Below are 24,480 nucleotides of genomic sequence, written 5' to 3'. Positions count from 1 at the left end.
CCCAGAAGTCAGAGGGAGTAACTCAAACACATTAGAGAGCACCATGATTGCATCAGGATGAGAAGTGGTCTTACCTCTGCATGGTCCTGAGTGGAGCTGCCTTGTGGGCCTATGAGGCAAAACAAAAAAACAACCTACTTTCCCTAGTTTGCTGCCTCCTTGGTCTTTTTCCCTCTGGGCAACAGAAAAAGCGAAGCCAGGCAATAACTAGTTTTATTGATGCTCACGAGTTTTTCTGTCCATTGGAACAGATGCTGCATTGCAGGAGACCATCATTCAAAGAGCAATTTTACATACTTGAATCATACTATAGAATCATAAATCATTAACATGACTCCATGTTGTGATTGAGATGTAAAAATGAGAGCAAAACACAGAGAGTGATTTAAGTGCTGAAGAGCCAGTGTTCCTCAAATTAGAAAGGCGTTATCTGATTATGAGGAAGATAATTCAGTGAAAAATCCAATGTTACTCCACTAGATTCCCCCCCCCCCCACACACACTTACTTACAGAATCACGCTTTCAGCACTCAGCCCCAAGAAAGAATTTTTTTCTATCGTATGGATGTTTATGTTGTCTTGAATGTCTCTAGAAGAAAGTACAGGCACATTAGATATTCATAAGCCACCTTCCCACTTCTAGTTTACTTGGCACCATGTGGTCTACGTGTGCATCTTGAGCGCACCCAAGTGTTAAAGCTAGAGAGGGTAATGAAAGCTTAAAGAGGCGTAACATAGTGCGGGTGTGGGTCTTTGAGCCAAGGGGATGGTGGAACCCCAGTTTCTTTTCTTGCTCTCTCTTTTTCTTTGACTATGAGGTGCCCATGTCCCCCCCATCAAGATGTGTCACTAAGAGACCAGAGCAAGAAAGGCAAACCAATCCTGAACTGGAACCCCTGAAACTATGAGCCCAGATAGCCCTTTTCTCTTTGCAAGTGAATTATGTCAGGCATTTGTTGTGGAGAGGGCAAGGCGGTGAGCATCTGCTCGACTGAAAACTTACAGTAAAACCTTTTGGAGAGACTGAATCTTGTGAACAGCTGGCAAGTGCTTAATACCTGTGTTGGATATTAACCTACAGAGAGAAGGACAACAGTGAAAGTGAGGAAAACTGAAGTTGCCATTTAAACAGCTTTTTCAAATACAAAACACCCACTTTGAACAATATGAAAACCTTCTTGGAAAAGACCATAATATTCTGAATGATGCAGATGTTCTCTATTTTTCGGATTCTACCCAAGATCTGCTAAGCTATTAAGCTAGTAAGCAAAGAATCTTACACGTTCAGGCATAAGGGAAGGGAGGGTATTCTGCTCATACACACATAAGGTTTTTAAAAGATTGATAAGTGAATATGATTTATATGTAACTTCCATGCATGTGACACAATTATTATAAGCTATTCCCTGTTTCCAGCCACAGATTACTTATTTTAAAATATTTTATTTATTTGACAGAGAAAGAGGGAGAGAGAGAGAGAGAGAATGGGTGTGCCAGGGCCTCCAGCCACAGCAAACAAACTCCAGACACGTGTGCCCCCTTGTGCATCTGGCCAATGTGGGTCCTGGGGAATCAAACCTTGATCCTGTGGCTTTGCAGGCAAATGCCTTAACCACCAAGCCATCCCTCCAGCCCCACAAATGACTTCTTGGAGAATGACTTCTTCTCATGTGCAAATGAATCTGTTGGGATTCTAGCATGAGATTACATGTTCTTTGACTTCAGAATATAGGAGTGACCTGAGAAAAGGCAATCATTCATGGTCCTTCATGGAAAGTGGCTAAAGTTGGGAAGAGACAGTTTCTTTTTCTTTTTTTTTTTTACCCTGCTATCACCATCCTAAGAGATTATCTATAAATTCTGAAGCCTGATGACTCAAGACCTACCCTGGGTCCTTCCCAAGGTTTGGCTTTCTCAGAAACAAAACCCGAGGACGTGAGATGGATTCCTGTAGCAATATTAAGTGTACCGTGAGTTCAGAGTGCCCAAGACAGGAAGTGTGAAATAAGGAAAGAGAAAGCTAATCAATACCAGGATGAATAATTGAATTGACTGCTCTTACTGGTGACTGCTCCTTAATCTCAAGGACTTGATTTAGGAGATTTCCAGAACATACATCAGAGCTATTGATATGAGTGGAGGAGTATCGTGAGAGAAGATTTAACCATAGATTTAATGGTTTCCTGATGGTCAAATGTGACACCATATTTTTAATGCTTCACTATTGGCTTGGACATTTATGGATACCCAGTGAACACTCTCTCTCTCTCTCTCTCTCTCTCTCTGTGTGTGTGTGTGTGAGAGAGAGAGAGAGAGAGAGTTATGCATGTTTGTATGTGTGTGAATGCATATATGTTGAGGTCAGACATTGACCCTGTGTCTCTTCCTCAGTTTCTTTTTACCTTAACTTTTGAGTCAGGGTCTACTGCTGAATATAGAGATTCCAAATTTGGCTGGACTAGCTAGTTAGTAAACCCAAGGGTGCCTCCTGAGTGTCACCCCATTGCTTGGATTTCAGGAATGTGCAGTCATGCTTGGCCTCTACATGGGTTTTGGGAATCTGAAGTCAGCTCTTCACGATTGGCAGCAACCAGTTTGCCCACTGAGCCAACTCCCCAGGATCCTAGTGAGATTTGGATAGAGATTTCTTTTATTATAATTTTTTTAAGATTTATTTTTTACTTTATTTATTTGAGAGGGAGGGAGGGAGGGAGAGAGAGAGAGAGAGAGAGAGAGAGAGAGAGAGAGAGAGAGAGAGAATGGGCATGCCAGGGCCTCTAGCCACTGCAAATAAACTCCAGATGCACACTCCACCTTGTGCATCTGGCTTAAGTGTGACTAAAGAGTCGAACCAGGGTCCTTAGGCTTCGCAGACAAGCGCCTTAACCGCTAAGCCACCTCTCCAGCCCCTTGATAGCTATTTCGTACCGTGGTGCAGAAGAAGTTCTGGAGTAGGAGTGAGGAGTAGGAAGGAAAGGCCAGGTCCTGGTGCACCTACATGAAGCTGTGCGGAGTCTAGGAAGCTACTGCTACAATGGTGATGGGCATTCATTGGGACATGGAAACCATCAGACACTGTTCTTTAGAGTGCCCCTAAATCATTCCAACGTCCCTCTGCTCCCTCTGTTTCTGGTGTCTGACTTACCTGAGCCACATGTGGTCTTGGTGGTTTGTCCCCACAGGCACCCTTACTGACGCACTCCTCACTGTGAAGGGCCACCGGTCTACTTGAGTTTATGACTCCTGAGTGGATTGTACTGATTTTTTTTTTTTCCTCTGCTTTGTATCTGGAGAGTCAGTAAATCCCACCTATGGCTCTCTGTAACAGTTCTCCGTTTTGCTCCCTGTTGGTTCTCTTTTGACTATTCATAGCATTTGAGATAGTCTCCCTCTGCTTCCCTGGGAGGGGGGAAGGGGGAGGAGGCACTGCTAATATACTGTTTTTGAAGACTTGTGGTATTAATTCTCTTAAAGATTTAAAAGTTGAGTATGGTGGCGAAGACCTATAATTCCAGTGCTTGGGAGCAAGAAGATTATAAGTTCGAGGCCAACCTAGGTTATAAAGAGAGTCATTGTCTCAAAGATAATGTTTCATATAGAAAAATGAGCTCTTTTTGGCATAGAGGCCACAGGTGAAAACAAAGGTATAAAGAAAGTAGCCCCCGGTACGTAGGCACGGCACAATGCATCATCCTCCAGCTCTCCCGTTTCCATAGGGAACTGCCTGCAAATGTGATAAGCAGCCGTGGGTCAGCTTCCTTCACCTTTTCACGTTTCCTTTCTCTGATTGCTCACTTTTTCCAAGGTGGAATCGGGTAGAGCGCAACCTTCGAGAATGGCTTCCTTCACTCACTGTGACGTATTTGGGGTTCTTCCAACGTTGTCAGGTCCGTAGGTCACTTTTAAAATTTTTTGCTACATTGCTCAGTGTAACTCAATCATATAAATCTTCCATAATTTGTTTATTTCCTAATTGAAGTTCCAGTTTTGGCAGGAAAAAGTATGAAGTTATTTGTACTAATGTGTATATATATATATATATATATATATATATATATGCATAATATAAATGTATATGTATATGCATATATATTATGTGTACACACATATAAAAGATGCCTTAAACATTTGTATACAATCTACATGAAACAGAGACACAGAATAAGAACCTGACTCTTTTTCATCTTGTGTAAATCTGAGGCGTGGGAGAGCTAGGTCGTATGATGAGCGTACGCGTAAGTGGAAAAGCAGCTTGGCGGGCATTTACATAGTGGTTGTGCCATTTTCCATTCTGTCAGCAGTGCATTCCATCTTGTGCTGCTCTGCATCCTTTGCTTATTTTCAAAAATTCCACTTTGCATATCAAAGTCATCTGTATTTATGATGGGACTCATAAAACTATAGACGTATCTACAGAAGAAAGTAAAAATCACCTCATTACCCAGAGATACTTTCTGTTAGCATTTGAAGTTGAAAGCTTCTACCAAAATAGCTTTCGCCGTTACTCTCCCGTAACCTTTGAGATTCTACTCGGGCCTGACAGAAACCCCGCCATAACTTGAAACACTCACAAGTCGACACGGTCCTATTAAATCACACCTCGCCTTCCTCTATTTTTAGATCTTTTCTCCATGTATGCATTCGGTATTCCCTTAATGAGACATCAAAGCAGGGACCATATTTAATAATTTTTTCCTGCAATCTCATAGTACTGTGTGCAGGTTTGGAATGTAACATGCGGTCATAATATACTGGGTTAATTGGTTGATATTTGTAAAACACTTCTCGCTTGTGCCACCAGGACTATATCAAAACCCTGATTTAATGAATCTATATTGCACGCATCAATGCGGGTTGGAGCAATTATTCTTCACATTAGAGGCAGGGAGGTCGGAGGCCAGCGGTCAAGAAAAGTTGCATGTCAACTCTGGTATGGACTAGACACAAGCCACTTCATCTCCCTGGGATAGGAAGCATGTGAGGTATAGGCATCAAGGTAGACAGTCTATCAAGTACCTTTACACTACCCTACTTCACCACCTCTTAGCTGAATTTGAGGTGTTGCCATGGCAATGAGCTGCTATCAGATTCAATTTAGCAAGCACAAGACTCAGCAGTGCTGACAATCTCCTCATTTCCTGGAGCGGGATTCTCGGCCATGTTCAAGCGAAGCACTTACGGGACCCTTTTTCACTCATTCCTATGCAAATCCTTTGGGCCATTCCTGGTTAGTTTTGAACTCCTATCTTCCGTTTCTTGGATGTAAAATCCTACATATGTCCTACCTAACTTAGAGGACTCTAGTATGATTGAACCCCAGTTTCCTGTGGATGTTCCTTCTAATCCTACATCCTTATTGACCACACATTATTTGTCTAGCCCTGGGGATTGAATATCAGTTGGTCCTCGTGTGTATGCTAGGCAAGGGTTCTACCACAAAGCTATATGCCTCTTGTTACCTGTTTTTGTTTTTTTGTTTATTCTTATTTATTTGAGAGCGACAAACAGAGAGAGAAACAGGCAGAGAGAAAGAGAGAATGGACGCGCCAGGGCCTCCAGCCACTGCAAACAAACTCCAGACGCATGCGCCCCTTTGTGCATCTCGCTAACGTGGATCCTGGGGATTTGAGCCTCGAACTGGGGTCCTTAGGCTTCACAGGCAAGCGCTTAACCGCTAAGCCATCTCTCCAGCCCCCTGTTTTTGTTTTAATTTATCTTTGAGGCAGGGACTTGCTAAATTGCCCAGGCTCGCTTTGAAATCACTCTGTAGGTAGGGTTTACACGTGTGATCTTCCTGCCTCAGCTACCTGAGTAGCTCGGTTTACGGGCCTGAACCACCATCCCTAGCACTGACATTAGCATTCGTTTTGGTGTGTGCGTGATGTGTGTGTGTGTTTTGTATCTATGGCTGTGCATGCAGATGCATAGGCCCTGTGTTCACAGAGGCTGAGGCCAGAGGAGGATGTCCAGTGTTCTCCTCTATCTCTCTCTCACCCATTTCCTTGAGACAGAGTCTCTCATTGAACCTGGAACTCACTGTATTTTCTTTTAAATTTTTTGTTTATTTATTTATTTGAAAGCAACAGACAGAGAGAGAGAGGGAGAGAGCGAGAAAGGGCACACCAGGGCTTCCAGCCACTGCAAATGAACTCCAGACACGTGCGCCCCTGTGTGCATCTGGCTAACGTGGGTCCTGGGGAGTTGAGCCTCGAACCGGGGTCCTTAGGCTTCACAGGCAAGCGCTTAACCGCTAAGCCATCTCTCCAGCCCTCACTGTATTTTTGGTTAGAATAGTAGACCACCGAGCTTCTCTGATCTTCCTGTCTCCACTGTCATCAATGCTGGGAGTGCAAGTATATACAGCCATGCCTGGCATTTTACATGGGCACTGGGGAATCAAACTCAGATCTTTGTGCCTGTGTAGCAAGCACTGTTACCCACCAAACTAACCCCCCAAAGCCTCCATAATACGTTTCTTGAGCTGTCCCCACTTCCCTCTTCTTAGTCATCCATATCCTTTCTTGGACTTGGTAAACAGCAATAAGGTGCTCAGATGCAAGCCCACGCTCAGGCACTTTCGGAGAACCTTGGCTCCCGGGTGGAGAGCACATTGTGCTGGATCTCATATTCTCCCTAGGCTCAGCAAGAGTTGGAATCGCCTTTCCCTTCTGTCTGTCTACAATTATAGCTCGGTCCTGTTTTCTTTCTTTCACACCAGAACTTTCAGCAAAAGCTTTGCGGTGCTATGCCATCTTTCTTATTTTTATTTTTTATTTTTTAAAATTATTTATTTATTTATTTATTTGAGAGCGACAGACACAGAGAGAAAGACAGATAGAGGGAGAGAGAGAGAATGGGCGCGCCAGGGCTTCCAGCCTCTGCAAACGAACTCCAGACGCGTGCGCCCCCTTGTGCATCTGGCTAACGTGGGTCCTGGGGAAATCGAACCTGGGTCCTTTGGCTTTGCAGGAAAACACATTGACCGCTAAGCCATCCCTCCAACCCTTTTGTCCTTTACTTTGATGAAGGTCACATAATCTCTGCATCAACAGAGGAAACCAAACCTCAAACTGGGGTCCTTAGGCTTCACAGGCAAGCGCTTAACCACTAAGCCATCTCTCCAGCCCAGCCATCTTTCTTTTCTCTCATTTGTCTCCAACCAGCTCCACTCCCTTCTTCATCCTGCTACCAATTAACAAATGTTTTGAGCATTTTAAAGTATTTTTTAAATCATTTTTATTTATTTATTTGAGAGTGACAAAGAGAGAAAGAGGGAGGGAGGGAGGGAGGGAGGGAGGGAGAGAGAGAGAGAGAGAGAGAGAGAGAGAGACAGAGCGAGAGAGAGAATGGGCACACCAGGGCCTCCAGCCACTGCAAACGAACTCCAGACGCGTGCGCCCCCTTGTGCATCTGGCTAACGTGGGACCTGGGGAACCGAGCCTCAAACCGGGTCCTTAGGCTTCACAGGCAAGTGCTTAACCGCTAAGCCATCTCTCCAGCCCCTTTTGAGTATTTTGAGTTTTCATTTTATTAGACGTTCTGAATCATTCGATGCTCTTTGCCAATCCCTCTCTCTTATTTTGGTTTCTGTTTTGTGGTACTGTTTTGTTATTATTTATTTTTTAGCAGGCTGTTTTTCCCCTTCCTGTTTGTACCGTGGGCAATTAGTCTTATTCCTCTGTAGCTTTGACTAAGAAAATCCTATTTGACTAAGAAGTTCCAAGGGCATGTGACTCTGGGTATGGTGACTGCTGGATTCACACCGTGTCTTGTTTTCCAAGGCTGTGGTCCTGTGAATGGGGTGAGTTCGGGGTTTATATGGGCTGTCTGTTCTCTCTACTGTGTCCTGGATTAGACCTTGCTTCATGGATGCTCCTGGATGTCTCATTGCTATGGCTACCTTTGTCCCTCTGGTTTTCACCGCCACCAAACACTTCCTCCCCAGTTCTTTTCTGTGAATAGGACTGGCCTCCATCAACTGTTCTTTGGAAATGTGACAGACTTGGCTGCTTCTTCCTCATTCTTCAACATCAGATTCATCCCAGAGTGTTCTTTGATTCCATTTCAAAACACATAAATTGGGTGGGAGAGATAGCTTAGCGGTTAAGGGGCTTGCCTGCAAATCCTAAGGACCCAGGTTTAATCTCTCTCCAGATCCCACAGAAGCCAGAAGCACAAAGGTGAGGCAAACACAAGGTCGCACATGCCCACTAGGAGGTGCAAGTGTCTGGAGTTCGATTGCAGTGGCTGAGGCCCTGGTGTGCCAATTCTCTCACTAAAAAAAAAAAAAGAAGAAGAATAAAAATTAAAAATGTAACTTGATTCCATGCAGTTTTGTTCATCCCCACTGACACCATGATATCTATCATCCTGATTTAAAAACATACTTCTTTTGTCTTCATATTTCTTGTTCTTTTCCAAACTGTTTTCTGTGTACTATGCGGAGCATTCGTCTTAAATGCGCTGTGAAGTGCTTCTTTCATTCCTGTAACTTCCAGCGTATGAGTCACACTTCTTACCAACGATGCTTATGCCTATCTCTTGCCATCCCCCAAATCAACTTCAGCCCAGGTGGCTTTCTTTTGGTTACCCCTGCCTTCAGCTCTTTCCTTCATCTGGAAGCCCCTCGACCATTCTTCACGAGGCCGCCTTAATCTTTGGAGCTCAGTTGCAAAAGCCGTTTCTTCAGAGGGGAGCCCCTGGTTGGCTCCCATTGCGACTGCATCCCTTTAAGCAGTTTTCCTGTTAATCCACCTACCAGGATTCCAAACCCTGCCTTGTCTTTTGTTAGTTTATCCAACGCCTGTTTCTCATCCACGTCGTGAATGGTATGAAGGGTTCATGGCTTCCCTGCAAGCCTACTTTCACCACACATTTCATGCCCTTAATAGTCACCGAGCCCAGTCACATGACCTGGGCTGTCAGTCGATGAGCACATGAGGGAACATGTACCACTTGTGTCCACAACACATGACCGGTCACAGAGTATTTGTGGGCAGTAGCTTGCTCATAGCTGTTAGTGCGTATCTTTGCATTGTTACTTAATCGAAGCAATGAGGAATTGTACTGTTACAACGAACATGACATGAAACCAAAGCAGAGAGCTGCGGTTTTACCACCTCTGCTTCCATACCCACCCCATGGAGTTTCTATACCATTCCACAGAAACAAAATGAAATCTTTGGTCCTTATAGAAAACACACAGGAAAAGAAATGGCTAAAATTATTCCACGGAGTGTTGAGTTTAAGACACTTAAAAAGATCTAGTGACCATCTAGCTAAATGGATTATTGGCTATAACTGTGTAGCTGAAACTCTCTATAACCCCAAGATAGTGCAGGAAATGGAGTTTGGAGGAACGCTTAGTTTTTAATTCATTTTCCCCCTCTGATCAATAAATTCATGTCCGATGGAAGTTGGAAGTGGGTAATCAGTGAGGAGCTCTGTGTCTCAATGGGTTGGCTTTGGTCAAATGATTGCTGAGAAATTATTTTGATTCACTCAACCATGGCTTATCTTCAAAAACAGTTAAAGGCCTAAGGGTAAAACGTCAGCAAATCTAAGTTCTGCAAATAGGTCTTTGAAAGAAAAGTAATAGGCACAGAGCTCTCCCTCGCGCTAGCCTGTTTCACATTCTGAGCTGGCGTTATTGCCTTTCTACCCTGAGTGCCCTTGATCTTGAGGTGGCAATAATAAAAATACCTCCCGAGACAATGAACCTAGTGGTGCACTTGCAATGACCAAGAACATTCCCACCTTTCCCGCTACTGGCTAATGCACTTGCTTTTCACAAACAAGTGACCCTGTGGATTCCAAGGCTCTTTGCCTTGTTGGTGCTTTAATTGATCTTTGTTGGCACTGCCAGGCACAGGCTGGAACCTTCAGGAGAGGGGCCTGAGCTGCCAGACATGGCTAAGGAACCCCTGGGGTTACAGGAGGCTACACCCATTCCAAGCCCAACACACCTGAACTTAGGCTTTGCCCTGTGACCTTTGGCCAGTTGCCTAGGAAACTCCTGATCAGCCAGCACCTTCACCACCCATGCCCCTGAGACCCTAGATCACCTTATTCCCCCCCCCCCGAACCCCGCCATTGCCTAGGTGCTGGAATGAATGTTCCCATATGCTAATGAGGCATCAGGAATGAACCTGGTGCATCCAATAGGACCCTTTCTCCTGCCCTCAGATGCTTAGAAACCCATTTCTCTGACAAACTGGGAGAACTGAGTGATTCTTTCTCTCGTCACGTGTGCACAATCTTGGTCTCCATGGTTTCCTGGGACACCTTCAGGGGAATGCGGCCGCCCTGGAGCAAGAACCCAGCGAACCCACAGGATCTGCGCATGTCTGTGCCTTGCTTGTGTGTGCGTGTCCCTCCGAGGAATCCAGAGACAGGGGCTCCTGGTGGAACTGGGTTCAGACTGACATGCAGAGAGGGGACTCTTGCTATTGCCCATGTTCTTCATCAAATGTCCATGAAGTTCAGAGATGGGATCAAGCAAGGTGGCCTGGAGTGGATGTGAAGGGAAACAAATCAGAAGTCTTTTAACCCTAGCTGAGTATAGTAAATGTGTACAGTTGGATCATGGGAGGAATATGAGAAGGTAGAAATAATAAGAAGGTAGAAAACAAATGGAGGAGGTAGAATCATGAGAGCCCTGTAAAAGTTAGTTCATTTTAGATTGTTGTTATTTCTTACTATTTGCACAAGAGATGGGTGTACTTTTTAAAATTTTTTAATGAATACACTGCGTATGCACACATCATGTGTTGATACAATCATTTTCCTCCTCCCTGCCCCCATTCCACTGAGGGCTCTCCTCAGTGGAGTTGCTAGGATTTCTCCCCATGGGGTTGTGGTTTATGCATTGTGGGAGCATCAGTCAGTAATTGGGGAGGGGACCAATGCCTCCGGGCCTGATGTCCCAACCTGTGGCTCTTACAGTCTTTCCACCCTCTCTTCCGCAAAGTTCCCTGAGTGTGTGTGTGTGTTTTAAGACTACTTCAGTGACAAAGCTTGCAGGAATTTCTTCTTTTTAAAAAACATATTTTATTTTTATTTACTTAGTTATTTGAGAGAGAGAAAAAGGAAAGGAAGGAGAGAGAGAGAGGGAGAGAGAGAGAGAGAGAGAGCGAGCGAGCGAGAGAATGGGTGCGCCAGGGACTCCAGCTGCTGCAAACGAACTCCAGATGCATGTGCCATCTTGTGCATCTGGTTTACATGGGTTCTGGGGAATCGAACCTGGGTCCTCTGGCTTTGCAAGTAAGTGCCATAACCACTAAGGTATCTCTCCTTCCCACAGACCTTTTTCTTATTGCTGGGGCAAAACACCCAGCATGTGGGAGGAAAGTGTTTATTTGGCTATCATTTCCAGGAGAAGTTTCATCAAGATCTGGAAAAACATAGCATGGGAAGGCAGTGCCTCACATAATCTGGGTGTGGAAGTAATCTAAGAACTGGGCTTGGAGCTGGGCTAATTAACCTCAAGGTCTGTTCCCAGTGACACACCTCCTCCAGCAAGAATTTACCTTCCAAATTGCCACTAGCTGGGGATTGAGCATGACATCTAATCACAAACACATGAGGGCATTTCACATCTGAAGTAACATAAACTGTTAGGGTTAGGCAGAGGAGATTTGATGAGCATTCATAGCAAACCACTTCAGGACACTAAAAGAAAAGGAAGACTTGGGTGTTCTCTGGGAAAGATGGTGGATTGTTTTGACTTCAAGACTTCAGGGTAATTATCTGACCAAACCAATGGGGGCTTACCAAGAACCTGCAGTGGAAGCAAGTTCTCAGCCTGCTGGACTTAGCAAAGTAATCTAGAAAAAGGGCAAGACATTCCTCCCAGTCTCATGTGCCAACCAATAGTAGAAATGTCATTTCTAGGTCGCCTCAAACCAGCCATCGTATGAACTGTGAAGCTATGTGAGTGTGTTCTCTGTTAGTCCAGGACACAAGCAGACACAGAGCCTGGCCGTGGTTCCTACACTCCATGGAGATGCGTTAGGGAATTTGATTTAGGGAATGCATGCTGCCAGCTGTTTTACAATTACTGACTTGGGGCTGCAAATAAATTTTAGCGAGTAAATGAACTAGCAGACACAGAATGTGTGAATAATAAGGATCAAGCATACATGACGAGAGTTTGTGACTTTAGGAGGCTTGATGATGTTGATGTTTCTATTAACTATTTCTCTATGAACTGAGAATCCGTGCGCCAGTGAAAAATGAAAATGATCGCCAGTAATATGCTTTCTGAATCATTCAATACGTATTGCAATATCACAGTCAAATGACAAAGTGTATATGGCACTATGGTAGGAACGAGTAGGACCTTAGACTCAAGGACAGTGGCCCCAGCTAAGTAGATGACTCAAGCAGTTCATTTACGTTCGTGGAATCTGTTTCTCTCCGTAAAAATGCTTGTGCACAAAGAGTTACATATGAGACAGTCAGAGAGCCTCGTTTCCTGCTTTCCTGGTCTCATATCTGCAAAACTGGAACTATTTAACTTTCATTTTCAATTCAAACTGTGCCATCATCTCCATGGAAACCAGACTCTTTAGTAATCACTGGGAATTTAATTAGCCCAGTGGCAGCATTGGCCCCGGCTTGATTTTTTTTTTTTTTTAACTTCTCTGGGGGTGCCAGGATGCTGTTTCAATGGCAAGGGGGACTTCTTTGACGCTCAAGTAAAAAGCGGGAACTGAGCTTCCTAGGTTCCTCCTATGTCACCCTCTTCCTTCTGATAAACCGGCCTCCATCACCCTTCTTATCTGCCTTCCTGTTTTTCTTCAGTCCCTGCCCTTGGCTTCGCTGTTCAGGATCATAGTATCGCTTAAACTTGTGTTCTTCATGACAAGGAAAATGACAAAGACTAGACAAATCACAGATAGGCTTTACATTTTGACAGAGAGAAGTGACTCAAATTTGACCTTTTCCATGATGATAAATGGCCATCAGAAATGACGCTATAAAGTAGGTATTTTCAAATTGGACATTTTTTTATGTTTCTTTAAGGGAAAGATATATAATGAGGACATGAAATAGCATTTGGAAAAAAAATCTATGCTACGAAGAGAGATTTTAAAAGTATTTTATTTATTTTCAAGCAAAGAGAGATAGAAGGGAGATAGAGAGAAAGAGAGAATGGATGCTCCAGGCCTCCAGCCACTACAAACAAACTCCAGATGCATGTGCCACTTTGTGCATCTGGCTTTAATTAGGTACTTGGAGAACTGAACCCAGATTGTTAGGCTTTGCAGGCAAGCATATTAACTGCTGAGCCATCTTTCGAGCCCTGTGAAGAGAGCTTTTAAAAAAAATCATGTATGATGGGCTGGAGAGATGGCTTAGCAGTTAAGCGCTTGCCTGTGAAGCCTAAGGACCCCGGTTCGAGGCTCGGTTCCCCAGATCCCATGTTAGCCAGATGCACAAGGGGCGCACGCGTCTGGAATTCGTTTGCAGTGGCTGGAAGCCCTGGCGCGCCCATTCTCTCTCTCTCCCTCTATCTGTCTTTCTCTCTGTCTCTGTCACTCTCAAATAAATAAATAAAAAATTTAAAAAAATCATGTATGAAAATGGTTATTTTGTTGCTGACAGTGATGTGAGTACATTATCATACATGAAAATTTCCATAGTGCATATTTTAAAAATAAGAAAATTCATTTTTTTGTGATCAGTTTAAGTTTTTCCATGGGATTTTGGAAGTTTTCATTAAAAACACAAAATTATCATCTCACAGACAGTTTGCAAGAACATCTGATTGACATTTGGGAAGAAAATTTGCTAGCTAAATTTTGTAAAAATATTTGCATAAGAGGAGTTGAAGATTGAACACTAAGTATGAAAATCCAGACACTGTAATTATGTAGTTTTTCTTCCGTAAGATCTACCTGTTTCAGTGAAGTTTTGTTCTCATCTTTCGCAGCTCTGAAAAATCTAATATTAACATGACCTATGAATTGCTTTTCTCAGTGTTAAACTAAGGATTAGAAAAAACAATAAGCTGTATCCCGTGACAGTGTTTTCTGTGAAATGCTATATTTAGTAAGCGCAAAAGAAATTTCAAAAATGTTATTAGCTTACAAAGTAGTGGATTTCCTTAGGTCATTTTCATACATGCTTAGTTTTGGTTGCCTCTCTTCCCCCACTCTTCCCTCCTCCCCATTTTTCTTCCTCTGACCCCCAGTATAAACTCTTTAATTTTCGCATCTCTTATGTTATATTGCCCTCCCTGAAATCCTCTTCATTTGCCTCATATGAGCCCCTTTCTAGTTTCCTGGCACCCACACACACTTACCCCCACATAAATGTACATCTAGAAAAAACAAAAGCTAGAATCTGCATATGAGATAGAAATACATTGTGAGTCTTTCTGATTACAAACATGCTGAGGTTCTGAAGAAGTCAGCGAAACAATTCCATTCACAATAGCAACAAAAAAATTCTTTGTCATGACCTAAACAAGGAAGTGTAAGACCTCTATGATGAAAACTTTAGAACATTCAAGAGAGAAATTGAAGAAGACACTAAAATTGAAAGATCTCCCATGCCCATGGATGGGTACAATCTATATTGCCCAAACGGACATCTTTCCATCTTAAGAGACAGTTCATAGAATGAGAGAAAATCTTTCCTGACTCCACAAATAACAGTAGACTAATACTTAGAATATACATGGAACTTAAAAAAAAAAAACACTAAACAGCAACAAAAATTATTTGTTTTTTGAGGTTGAGTCTCTAGCCCAGGCTGACCTGGAATTCACTATGTAGTCTTAGGGTAGCCTTGAACTCATGGTGATCCTCCTACCTTTGCGTCCCAAGTTTTGGGATTAGAGGCATGCACCACCATACCTGTCTCAACAGCAAAAGTTCTGTGCCAAGTAAAATATTATGAGAAAATAGAAACACAGAAGCATTTATTCATCTTTACCTTATTCTTTGTAATTTTTGCATATGTCCATGATACCCAACACCTCAGTTGTATGTAGATCTACTTCATAAATGAACTTATTTCGGAGCCTGTGTGTAATGGAAGGGGAATTCGGACCATATAGGTCACCATGTACTGCTTTGCTTGGGAAGAGCAACTTGTGATTCTGAAGAGCAGCCAAGTTGGAAATGGTGATAGATTTGTGCCGTGACATTCTGGAAAGTAGTTATAGGATTCAGAGTAATAATGGCCAACATTTATTGAACACTTCCTATGTACCAGGACCACACCAAGCACTTACAATTGATTATTTTATTCATGCCTCTCCATCACCTTAGGAGACAGGTTTTACCAGCCTCAGAGCTGAGGACTGAGAAAGGTCCAAGGACTTCCTCAAAGAGAGAGTGTGAGTGTGAGGGAGAGAGAGAGGCGGGGAGGGACGCTGAGGCTGGGTTAGGCCATTCTAAATCAAAAGCTTGTTCTCTTACCACGACTGGTGACCATGATGACAGTATCTCATGAGACTTGCTCACCAGAAGAATGCATTGCACATCTGAGTTCTTGGCTTCCTACCCCTGGAAATGCATCCAAATGAGGAAGGGAACTGGAATGTGGTCTGTAAGATGTCCCCTATCATAGAAGCACAGTTTCTAGTGGGTACAATTGCCTTGTTTAAAAACAAAAAGCTATAAAAGTGAAAAAATTAGGGCTGGAGAGATGGCTTAGCGGTTAAGTGCTTGCCTGTGAAGCCTAAGGACCCCGGTTCAAGGCTCGCTTCCCCAGGACCCACATTAGTCAGGTGCACAAGGGGGCGCACGTGCCTGGAGTTCGTGTGCAGTGGCTGGGGTCCCTGGCATGCCCATTCTCTCTCTTTTTCTATCTGCCTCTTCCTCTCTCTGTCACTCTCAAATAAATAAATAAAAATGAATAAAATTTTTTTAAAGTGAAAAAAATAAGATATGCTGAGTTAATGGAGTTAAGCTGTTTCTCTTTGTGGAAATCTCAGAGCTTTCAGCATTCATTATGAATTTCTATGAGATAGGAAATATATGGTGCCTTTCTTTTCCAAACATATTGGCAGTGTATTCCTTTTTTTTATTTTTTATTTTTTTATTTTTCGAGGTAGGGTTTCGCTCTAGCTCAAGCTGACCTGGAGTTCACTATATAGTCTCAGGGTGGCCTTGAACTCACAGCGATCCTCTTACCTCTGCGTCCTGAGTGCTGGGATTAAAGGCGTGCACCACCACGTCCAGCTCACTTTCCCTTTTAATTGGAACATTTCTATAAGATGCTTTCATAGCTAGAATGGAGGTCCCACTGGAGACCACACGTGGGGTTTTCCCTGAAATGAGCAATGCTACAGTCCAAGCTTTCTGGAAATCACTCACCATGGAAAATTGAAGATAGTGAAATTTGGAGAGATCTCTTGAGAATGACAGCTGTGAATTTGTCCTTGCCATCCATTCCTGGAAAGGAAGGAGCTGCTTGCTGCTTGACCTTAGGTAGACAGAGGGACTTGAAGAAGACTCTGGCAAGACTCATAGCTGCATGCTCCAGCTTAGGGTCACAGTGACCTGTGACTAAGAAGCTAGCTGTGGTGGTCATGGACTATGACATTGCTATTGGAATAGTGTCTGAACTCCTAGGAACTGGCCAAACAGCTCCCAATTCCAGGACTTCACTCCAAGAAGGTAAGACTTGGAAATAACCTTTCTTTGTTTTCTGTGTACCTTGTATGATGGACAAAGCTATTTCATATTATCTTTTTTGGCTGTGCATTGAACTTCTAGGGTCAGCATAATTATAAAGTTTATTTTTACAGGTGAGAGAAGCAAGACTCATAGAAAGTAAATGACTTGTCCCAGGTTCTAGAATTGCACAAGAAAAGAACAATTGTTAAAACCACGTTAGGCATCATTGTTCCTACCTTTATTTCAAGTCACCGGACTTAGCACACAATCAATCATAGGAGGAAGGGACTGTCATTTATGCAAATAAAGAAAACAAGTTCATGGACTTGAAGGTGACTGGTCTGATAGAAAGCGGAAGGCATGGGATCTGAATTTAGGCGCTTGGGCTCCGTGCCTCTCAGTTATATTCTTTCCATTATCCCACATAGACTCCGCGAGAATTTCCAAAGCATTAAAAGTTGCTCTGGTTAGACTCTCAACTCACAGTGTTGCCAAGTGACAACCTCTGGGGACCTTCCTGGAAGCTGATGTAAGAATAACTTTAATCAAACTACCACTTTGTGGTGAGCAGTTACTTTTACATCACAGTTGGGAGTCACAAAAGAGTTAATATTGTAAGTAGTTTCCCCGCTGCTCATTTCCAATATAAATTATTTACAAAGCTATTTTGTAGGTACACTTCAACTTGGTCCAGATAGATGATCACGAATTCTAAATGGCAAACATATTAAAGGTGTCAATGCTGGGCTCAGAACACTGGGCACATTGACAGTCTTCCTCCTTGTCCTATAATCTTCCCGAGTGCAGGGTGAACTGGATTAGAGTCAAGCATGATTAGCTTCCGTTCTCCATTCTAGCTGCTGTATAATTTATGGGTTTCAAAATATTCATTTTGTAGATTGGGAAAAGTATCTATTTTGGAGGTATGGAACACGTGACGAACTGTAGGAACAAAATGCTTTCTTCACACTTTATTGTCTAATACATGCTCAACAAGAAATTTCCTGTCCCCAAGTAGTCTTTTATTTCTTTAATTAATTTATTTGTAGAGTGGAGGCAGATAGAGAAAGAGAGATAATGGGTGTGCCAGGGCCTCTAGCCACTGCAGATGAACTCCAGATGTATGCACCACCTTGTGCATCTGGCTCATAAGTGTACTTATGGGGGGGGGGGGAATTGAACCTGGGTCATTAGGCTTTGCAGGCAAGCAACTTAACTGCAAAGCCATCTCTTCAGTCCCTCAAATAGTTTTATAAAAGATTAATTTAATTTAATTCATTTGAGGTTGACAGGTAGAGAAAGAGGGTGTGAGAAGGAGAGATAGAGAGAGAGGAAATGGGTGCACCAGGGCCTCCAGTCTCTGTAAACAAAGTCCAGATGCATGCACCACCTTGTGCATCTGGCTTATGTAGGTCCTGGGGAATCGAGCCTCAAGCCAGAGTTCTTAGGCTTCACAGGCAAGCACTTAACTGCTAAGCCATCTCTCCATCCTCCCCCCCACCGCCCCCAAATAGTTTCTTAATCCAAAATTTGACCTTGGAAAATCTAGTCATCATCTCCAAACCTGAAGCTTCCTTCTGTAATATCCCATAGTTTTTGTAAAACTGGGCACTTTTAAAATTATGATTCTTGTTTCCCATGTCTGTGTCCTCCAGGAATGTGTCATTCAGCCAGCGATGCTGGCCCTGGTTTGTTACTTTTAAGTTTCCTTTAAGTTTGCATGCCGGTCTCATCTTGTGACTCCTCTCTTCTTTACAATGACCTTTTCAGGTGACAGGCCAGGTTCCTCTCTCTCTCTATTTTTGTTCAAGCTCAGGTAGGTTTTGTCAACTTACTGGCCATTCTTTCCAGTGCTGGGCACTGAGCTTGGACTCTCCCATAAAGGATGTCTGCTGAATGAATATGTGTGCATGTGGCTCTGGTGGTCTGGTCCTTGCCAGGGAGAAGGTGTTGGATGAACTGGATGAGGGAGGTTGCTCACATGCTCCTGTCCGATGCCCTCCAACCATCTGCGCTGTCTCTCCAACACCACTGTCTCTGCATCCCAACCAGGCCAGGTAAGATCTCTCTGCCGCTTGGACTGGGCATTGTGGTTGATTACTGTGTGTCAGCTTGTGATTAATCCACAGCAGAATGGTGCTGTGGCATCCGCTGAAGATGAAAACATTCCTCAGAGCATTGGTCACTTCAGCCATGCACCCTCTGAGAAGCCCCAAGTGATTTCTCTAGAAAACAGCTGCTGCTTTTCTCTCACTACCTAAGCAGGAAGCTTCCATGATCAGCCTGGCCCATCTTCTCAAGGGCCTATGCTGTGCTGGCCTTGGGTCTGCTTGGGCTTAGGGATGAGAGTTCTTCCCAAGTGGACACATCAAGGGTTGGGGAGTGTAGCAGACAGCTTCAGGTTCACGGAGATGAACTTCCAGACCAGGCACAGTGATGGAGTTAGGGATATTTATTGACGCTTACAGATCCAGGGGAAGTTCCATAATGGCAGAAGAAGCTGGCCCTGCTTTCACAGGTCCAACCAGAGAGACAAAAAGCCACAAGACAAAAACCCAAAAGCCACACCACACAGCACACTTAGGAATTCCAGGTGGAACTCAGACATTTTGCATATCTTTTCTTTTTAATTTTTTTGTTTATCTTTTATTTATTTGAGAGTGACAGAGAGACAAAGAGGCAAAGAGAGAAAGAGACATAGACAGAATGGGCACACCAGGGCTTCCAGCCACTGCAAACGAATTCCAGATGTGTGCATCCCCTTTGTGCATCTGGCTAATGTGGGTCCTGGGGAATCGAGCCTCGAACCAGGGTCCTTAGGCTTCACAGGCAAGCCCTTAACCACTAAGCCATCTCTCCAGCCCCACTTTGTGTGTCTTTAGACCGGAATTCCAAATCTACTACCATAGCTTAGGGCTGGAACCCAGTGACACACCTCCTCTGCCCAGGTGGCTGCAGGTCTAAATTACAAACTCTAATGAAATCCTGAATATATGCGGGGGGTGGGGGGCATTCATTTAAACTACCACAGTGAGTCTCTGGGGATATTTGGCTAGCCATGTGTAGTCTCAGTGTCCACAGCCTAGCAAACTCTACTAAGACCATGTAGATGAGATAGAGTACTGTATGGAAGCTAGAAGAAAACAGATGTCTCTCAACGTATATTCCCAAGTAGACAGCACTGCCCAGGGAGCTTTGGATTTTACTGTCTGCTTTCAAAGAAAAAGGAGCTTTCCCCCCTCACTCCCTTCCTTCCTCGCTCTCTCTCTCCCCCCACTCCTCTCTCTTTTCTTTCGGCCCCACTCCACTCCCTCCTCACGTTCTCTACCTTGTATTAGGAATACCCCTCTCCCTGCAGCCGAGGACACGGTGGTCATGAAAACTCCATTCTCATTCTAGGCTGGTTATTGAAAAGAAGGAGCAAAGGAATGAAGGGAGGGACTGAGGAAAAAGTTCATCTTGATGACAGTGACCCTCTTCTCCACATCTTGCCTCCCAGGGCTACCCGCTTGGAGATGGTGGCTCTTAGTGGGTGGCCACTCCCAGAAACGACCGCAAAATCAATATGAATGGAAGTATCTGCAACTCCCTGTCGCTGAGGCTGCAGGAGTGGCACAAGAGGTAGCAGTTGATCTAATGTGGGGTGGGGCTTGGCCTGGTACCTTTTTATAATCTACCGTCCAAGCTGTCCCTAGTTCTACCTGTGCCTGAGACGGAGCCTTTCAGTCCAGCTCCAATGGCTGCTGGGCGCTGTCTGTCCTTAAAGCCTGTCTGCATAGCCAGTGCCTCTCAGGCTCAGATGAGGTGGTTGTGTTCACTTGGGTGGGGGGGTCTGATGGGGCAGGAACATGCCCCAGACTGTCCTTTAGGATCAAGGGCTGTACTTTGGCTGGTTCAAGTTGCTTTAGTACCTTTCCAAGATCTTGACACTTGAAGGGTCTGCTGCTCAGAGTGCTAGAAAGGAGAGAACCATTTGGAAGTGAAGGAGTCTGCGAGACGCCTTGTTTCCTTGTCTCAAAGGTGGACACCCTCCTTCCATACTGGGGCCTCCCTGCACGCTGGCTCTGAATTTTATGGACTTGGGATAGACGGTGATGCTGAGAGTCACGAGTCTGTGAAGGTCACGATTCTGAGAGTAGGCACTTTGAGGGCTGCAAAAGATCTTGAAGAGATTAGAGGCCCCTCTTCCGTGATGACATGTGTTGTTAATTTTGCTTTGCACATGAAGAAACCTGTCTGGTGGGGATGGGGAGGTTGACACTGCACTATTGATGGGGAAGAAATTTTAGTTGAGCTATGGTTGCCTCACCTGGGACATGTCGCTTATTGAATCTGCTCTACACTTGTCCTTGTATCTGACGTCTGGTTAGAGAGACATCAGTCTTACTTCCGAATTACCGTGGAGGTGAGGACATGCCTGCTTTTGTGAGGCCTGATCTGCAGATAGGTGCAGTGGAGTCGGTGATTAACTATGCGCTGAGTGGGTCCTGTAGAACTGTTCTTTACTCGTAAGCCCTGGTGTCTGACTATATCCAATATCATCGGCTCTGGGTTTAGCATTGCCTCTTCCAGGTCCTTCTTTTTGGCATGCAAATTCCCCTGGGAAGAAGAATGTCAGGACACAAACATACCGCTGGGAAGTTTTGAAGCAAGTGACTTTCTCACTGGTGGAAAGGAGTTGAGCTTCCTGCGGGAGAAAGCACCCTGACAGGAGGTAGGTTGTCAGCACAAAAACACTGACATCTCCATGGTCACCAGGAATTCTTTGCTCTTGAGGAGCTGACCTGCTCAAATGGAAAGTTCACCTAGATCATCAGTGTTCGAGAAGGAAACTGTGGCCATATTTCCTGGAGTTGACAATGGTAGATTACTTGGCTTTTCTAGGCAGGTTTCAGATAGAAACAATTGAGTAATGTCAGTTCTGCACAAACATTCTCGTGATCATGGCAACATCCTCCGATACTTACAACACTGACGGTCAGGGAGATGGCTGACCACTTTGATCCAATAACCACAGCCTGTGTCTAAGAGGGCTGGACTTGTGGTGCATGCTGTTCGCAGGATAGCTCCGTGGGAGAGCACATGGGGGAAGTGTTTGAGAATAACAGGGTGTAAAGACCAAACATCACTGTGATCATGTGGATCTTTGTCTGCGTCAAAGGTCAGTCATAGCCAGGGCTTCTGCCTTTCTTGATTGTTGCCACTGTTGAGTGTGGTCTACTAAAGGTCAGTTTCCAATCTGAATCACTGTCAACGTGCTCCTCTTCCACGCCAGAGTCTCTGGTAGTTTTAGTCTTTAGCCTTAGGCCTAAACATCTCTGCCTTAATTTCCCTTCCAATATTACCCAGCCACATCCACTTAAACCTGGATACACCCTTCCACAATGTACCTTCTCTTTGTGGTTGTACTTTCTCTCCACCCCTCTGCCAACTGTGAAATTTTGTCTCCCTGACTTCAGTCTTTCTAAATCATGTGTTCCCCCATGCCCCAAAGAGTCATTCTATTAGTCTGGCATCAGGGCACTGGGTTAGTCCTGTCTTTCATGCCCAGTGTCTTGCGGCTTTAGAGATGTCTTATTTTTGGGAGTTAATGGGGAGTAGTCTTTTCTTCCCAAAAGGATTGAGCTCTTTGAAGTGAGAGCTGACCATAGATATCTCATGGATCTTTTATTAGGCTTCTTTATTTTTTTAACAAGTTTAAAATTTTTTTTGTTCATTTTAAAAAATGTATTTGAGAGTGGCAGACACAGAGAGAAATGGAGAGAGAGAGAGAGAGAGAGAGGGGGGGGGGGGAATGGGCATGCCAGGATCTCCAGCCACTGCAAATGAACTCCAGACGCGTGTGCCCCCTTGTGTATCTGGCAAACGTGGGTCCTGGGGAACCGAGCCTCGAACCGAGATTTTTAGGCTTGACAGGCAAGTGCTTAACCGCTAAGCCATCTCTCCAGCCCTTGTATCAGGCTTCTACTCCATGTATGCTCAGGCCCTCTTCCCAAAACATCCTTCTCTACTGTTTCTGCTATATATATATATATATATATATATTTTTTTTTTTTCTTGACAGAACCATTATCACCTAACGTTATTCAATATCATTTGTCACCCTAATGAAAATGTCAGTTTTATAAAGGTAGAACTTCATTTCTCCTGTAACATCTTATATGCATAACATGCCTACAATGTAGTGCGCCCACAGGAAATGAGTTTTGAGTGGTGAACTGATTGAATGGATTCTGATTGAAATGGATAATTTATACCCCAAATGATGGAGTGTAACTGGAGAAATGCCAGTCCTTCTACCATCCCTGGGGTAGCCATAATTCCTAAAAGTGAACCTTAGCATGGCTCATTTCCCAGATACCACACAGGGGTAAACATAGTTGAGCACCGAAGAGTCCAGAATGATTCATTCTGTAGAGTTACTCCATGTCTCTTGTCAGAAGAACTCTATGATCAAGAACTGTAGGCAGGCCATTTTTACTGCTCCAATAATTATATATATATAATAATTTTATAATATATAATAAATAATAATATGTGTGTGTGTGTGTGTGTGTTTAGTGCACTTCTTACCCCACAGATTGCTGTGAGGCTTAAGTGCCATAAGGAATAATAAAAAGTATTAAATCAGACCTGGAGAGATGGCTTAGGGGTTAAGGCACTTGCCTGCAAAACTGAGGACCCAGGTTCCATTCCTCAGTACCCCTGTAAGCCAAATGCACAAGGTGGTGCATGTGTCTGGAGTTTGTTCACAGTGGCTGGAGGTCCTGGTGTGCCTAGCTCTCTCTATCTCTCTTCCATTCTCTCTCTCTCAAATGAGTAAATAGATAAATAAAAATATTTTAAAATTATTTATTTATTCATTTGACAGAGAAAGAGGGAAACAGAGAGAAAGAGACAGAAAGAGAGAATGGGTGTGCCAGGTCCTCCAGCCACTGCAAATGAACTCCAAATGTATGCACCCCCTTGTGCATCTGGTTAATATGCATCCTGGAGAATCAAACCTGGGTCTTTTGGCTTTGTAGGCAAATGCGTTAACCACTAAGCCATCTCTCCAATTCCCCCCAAAATATTTTTTAAAGTATTAAATCATAAGTCAACATAAAAAGTGTAAGCATTACCCAGCTAGCCGTCCCCGTGAAGAATTTGAATCGATTGAATGAGGATGGCAAGGAAGCTGTGGACTATTAGTATTGAAAACACTTTTAAAAATTTAATAAGGTAGAATGAATAATTGAAAAATTAACAGGGCTATGCTGGATGTTGTAGCTTTGCTTGTGGGAAGGAGTCCTGTGACAAGGAAGGATGACTTTGTCGTTTGAGAAACACAAATGCTACATTTCTATATCTGCGTGTTGATTGGTGGATTCTGTCCAAAAGCAGGAAAAGAAGGCATCAAAGTTGTACAAGGATTAAAAGGGGGAGGGACCACCCTCGCTGTCCTCTCAGACCCATTTATTGTGCCTCAGTGACACACAAAAAGCCTTACTGCCAGTATCCCACTTAATCCTTTCACCGCTCGTAAAAGAAAGGTAGGTATTATTATCATTACCTTTTATTCTTCTGGCTAAGCAGAGGCGATAACTTAGTACAAAGTGATGAAACCCTTTTTATGAAAGGATTTCATAGGAATTGCTAGCGGAAGAGAATTTTCGAAATGCTGTTCGTCTAAGTACTTCATTTGTTTTAATGCAGTCGGTACAATTAAACGGCACAAAATTGGAGAAGCTAAGCCAGTTTTCCAAGGTTACCCAGGGAAGAAGGGAAGTTGCTGATGAGCCCCGAGCCCAGTTGGTGGCACTCCTGCCTTGGTGCTTCTTTAATATAGCCTCTGCTTGTGTCCTCT

General features: G+C 43.8%; 1 protein-coding gene across 2 annotated transcripts in view; it reads right to left on the bottom strand.

Moving 5' to 3' along the window:
- The window catches only part of Fshr (follicle stimulating hormone receptor), a 220,758-nt gene that overhangs the window by 39,872 nt on the left and 156,406 nt on the right, over nt 1–24,480 (bottom strand). The window contains exons 5-6 of one of the 2 annotated variants that reach the window (XM_004660152.2): nt 1,004–1,075; nt 512–589 (exon numbers count right to left, since the gene is read on the bottom strand). In XM_004660152.2, the coding sequence (XP_004660209.2) occupies nt 512–589; nt 1,004–1,075 (150 nt within the window). The remainder of the gene's footprint in view (nt 1–511; nt 590–1,003; nt 1,076–24,480) is intronic. The other variant, XM_004660153.2, reaches the window with a different exon arrangement.

The sequence above is a fragment of the Jaculus jaculus genome, chromosome 18 (genome assembly GCF_020740685.1).
Source record: "Jaculus jaculus isolate mJacJac1 chromosome 18, mJacJac1.mat.Y.cur, whole genome shotgun sequence".
NCBI classification, from domain to species: domain Eukaryota; kingdom Metazoa; phylum Chordata; class Mammalia; order Rodentia; family Dipodidae; genus Jaculus; species Jaculus jaculus.
The sequence above is the reverse complement of the archived record's forward strand: the minus strand, read 5'-3'. Positions and strand labels throughout refer to the sequence as shown.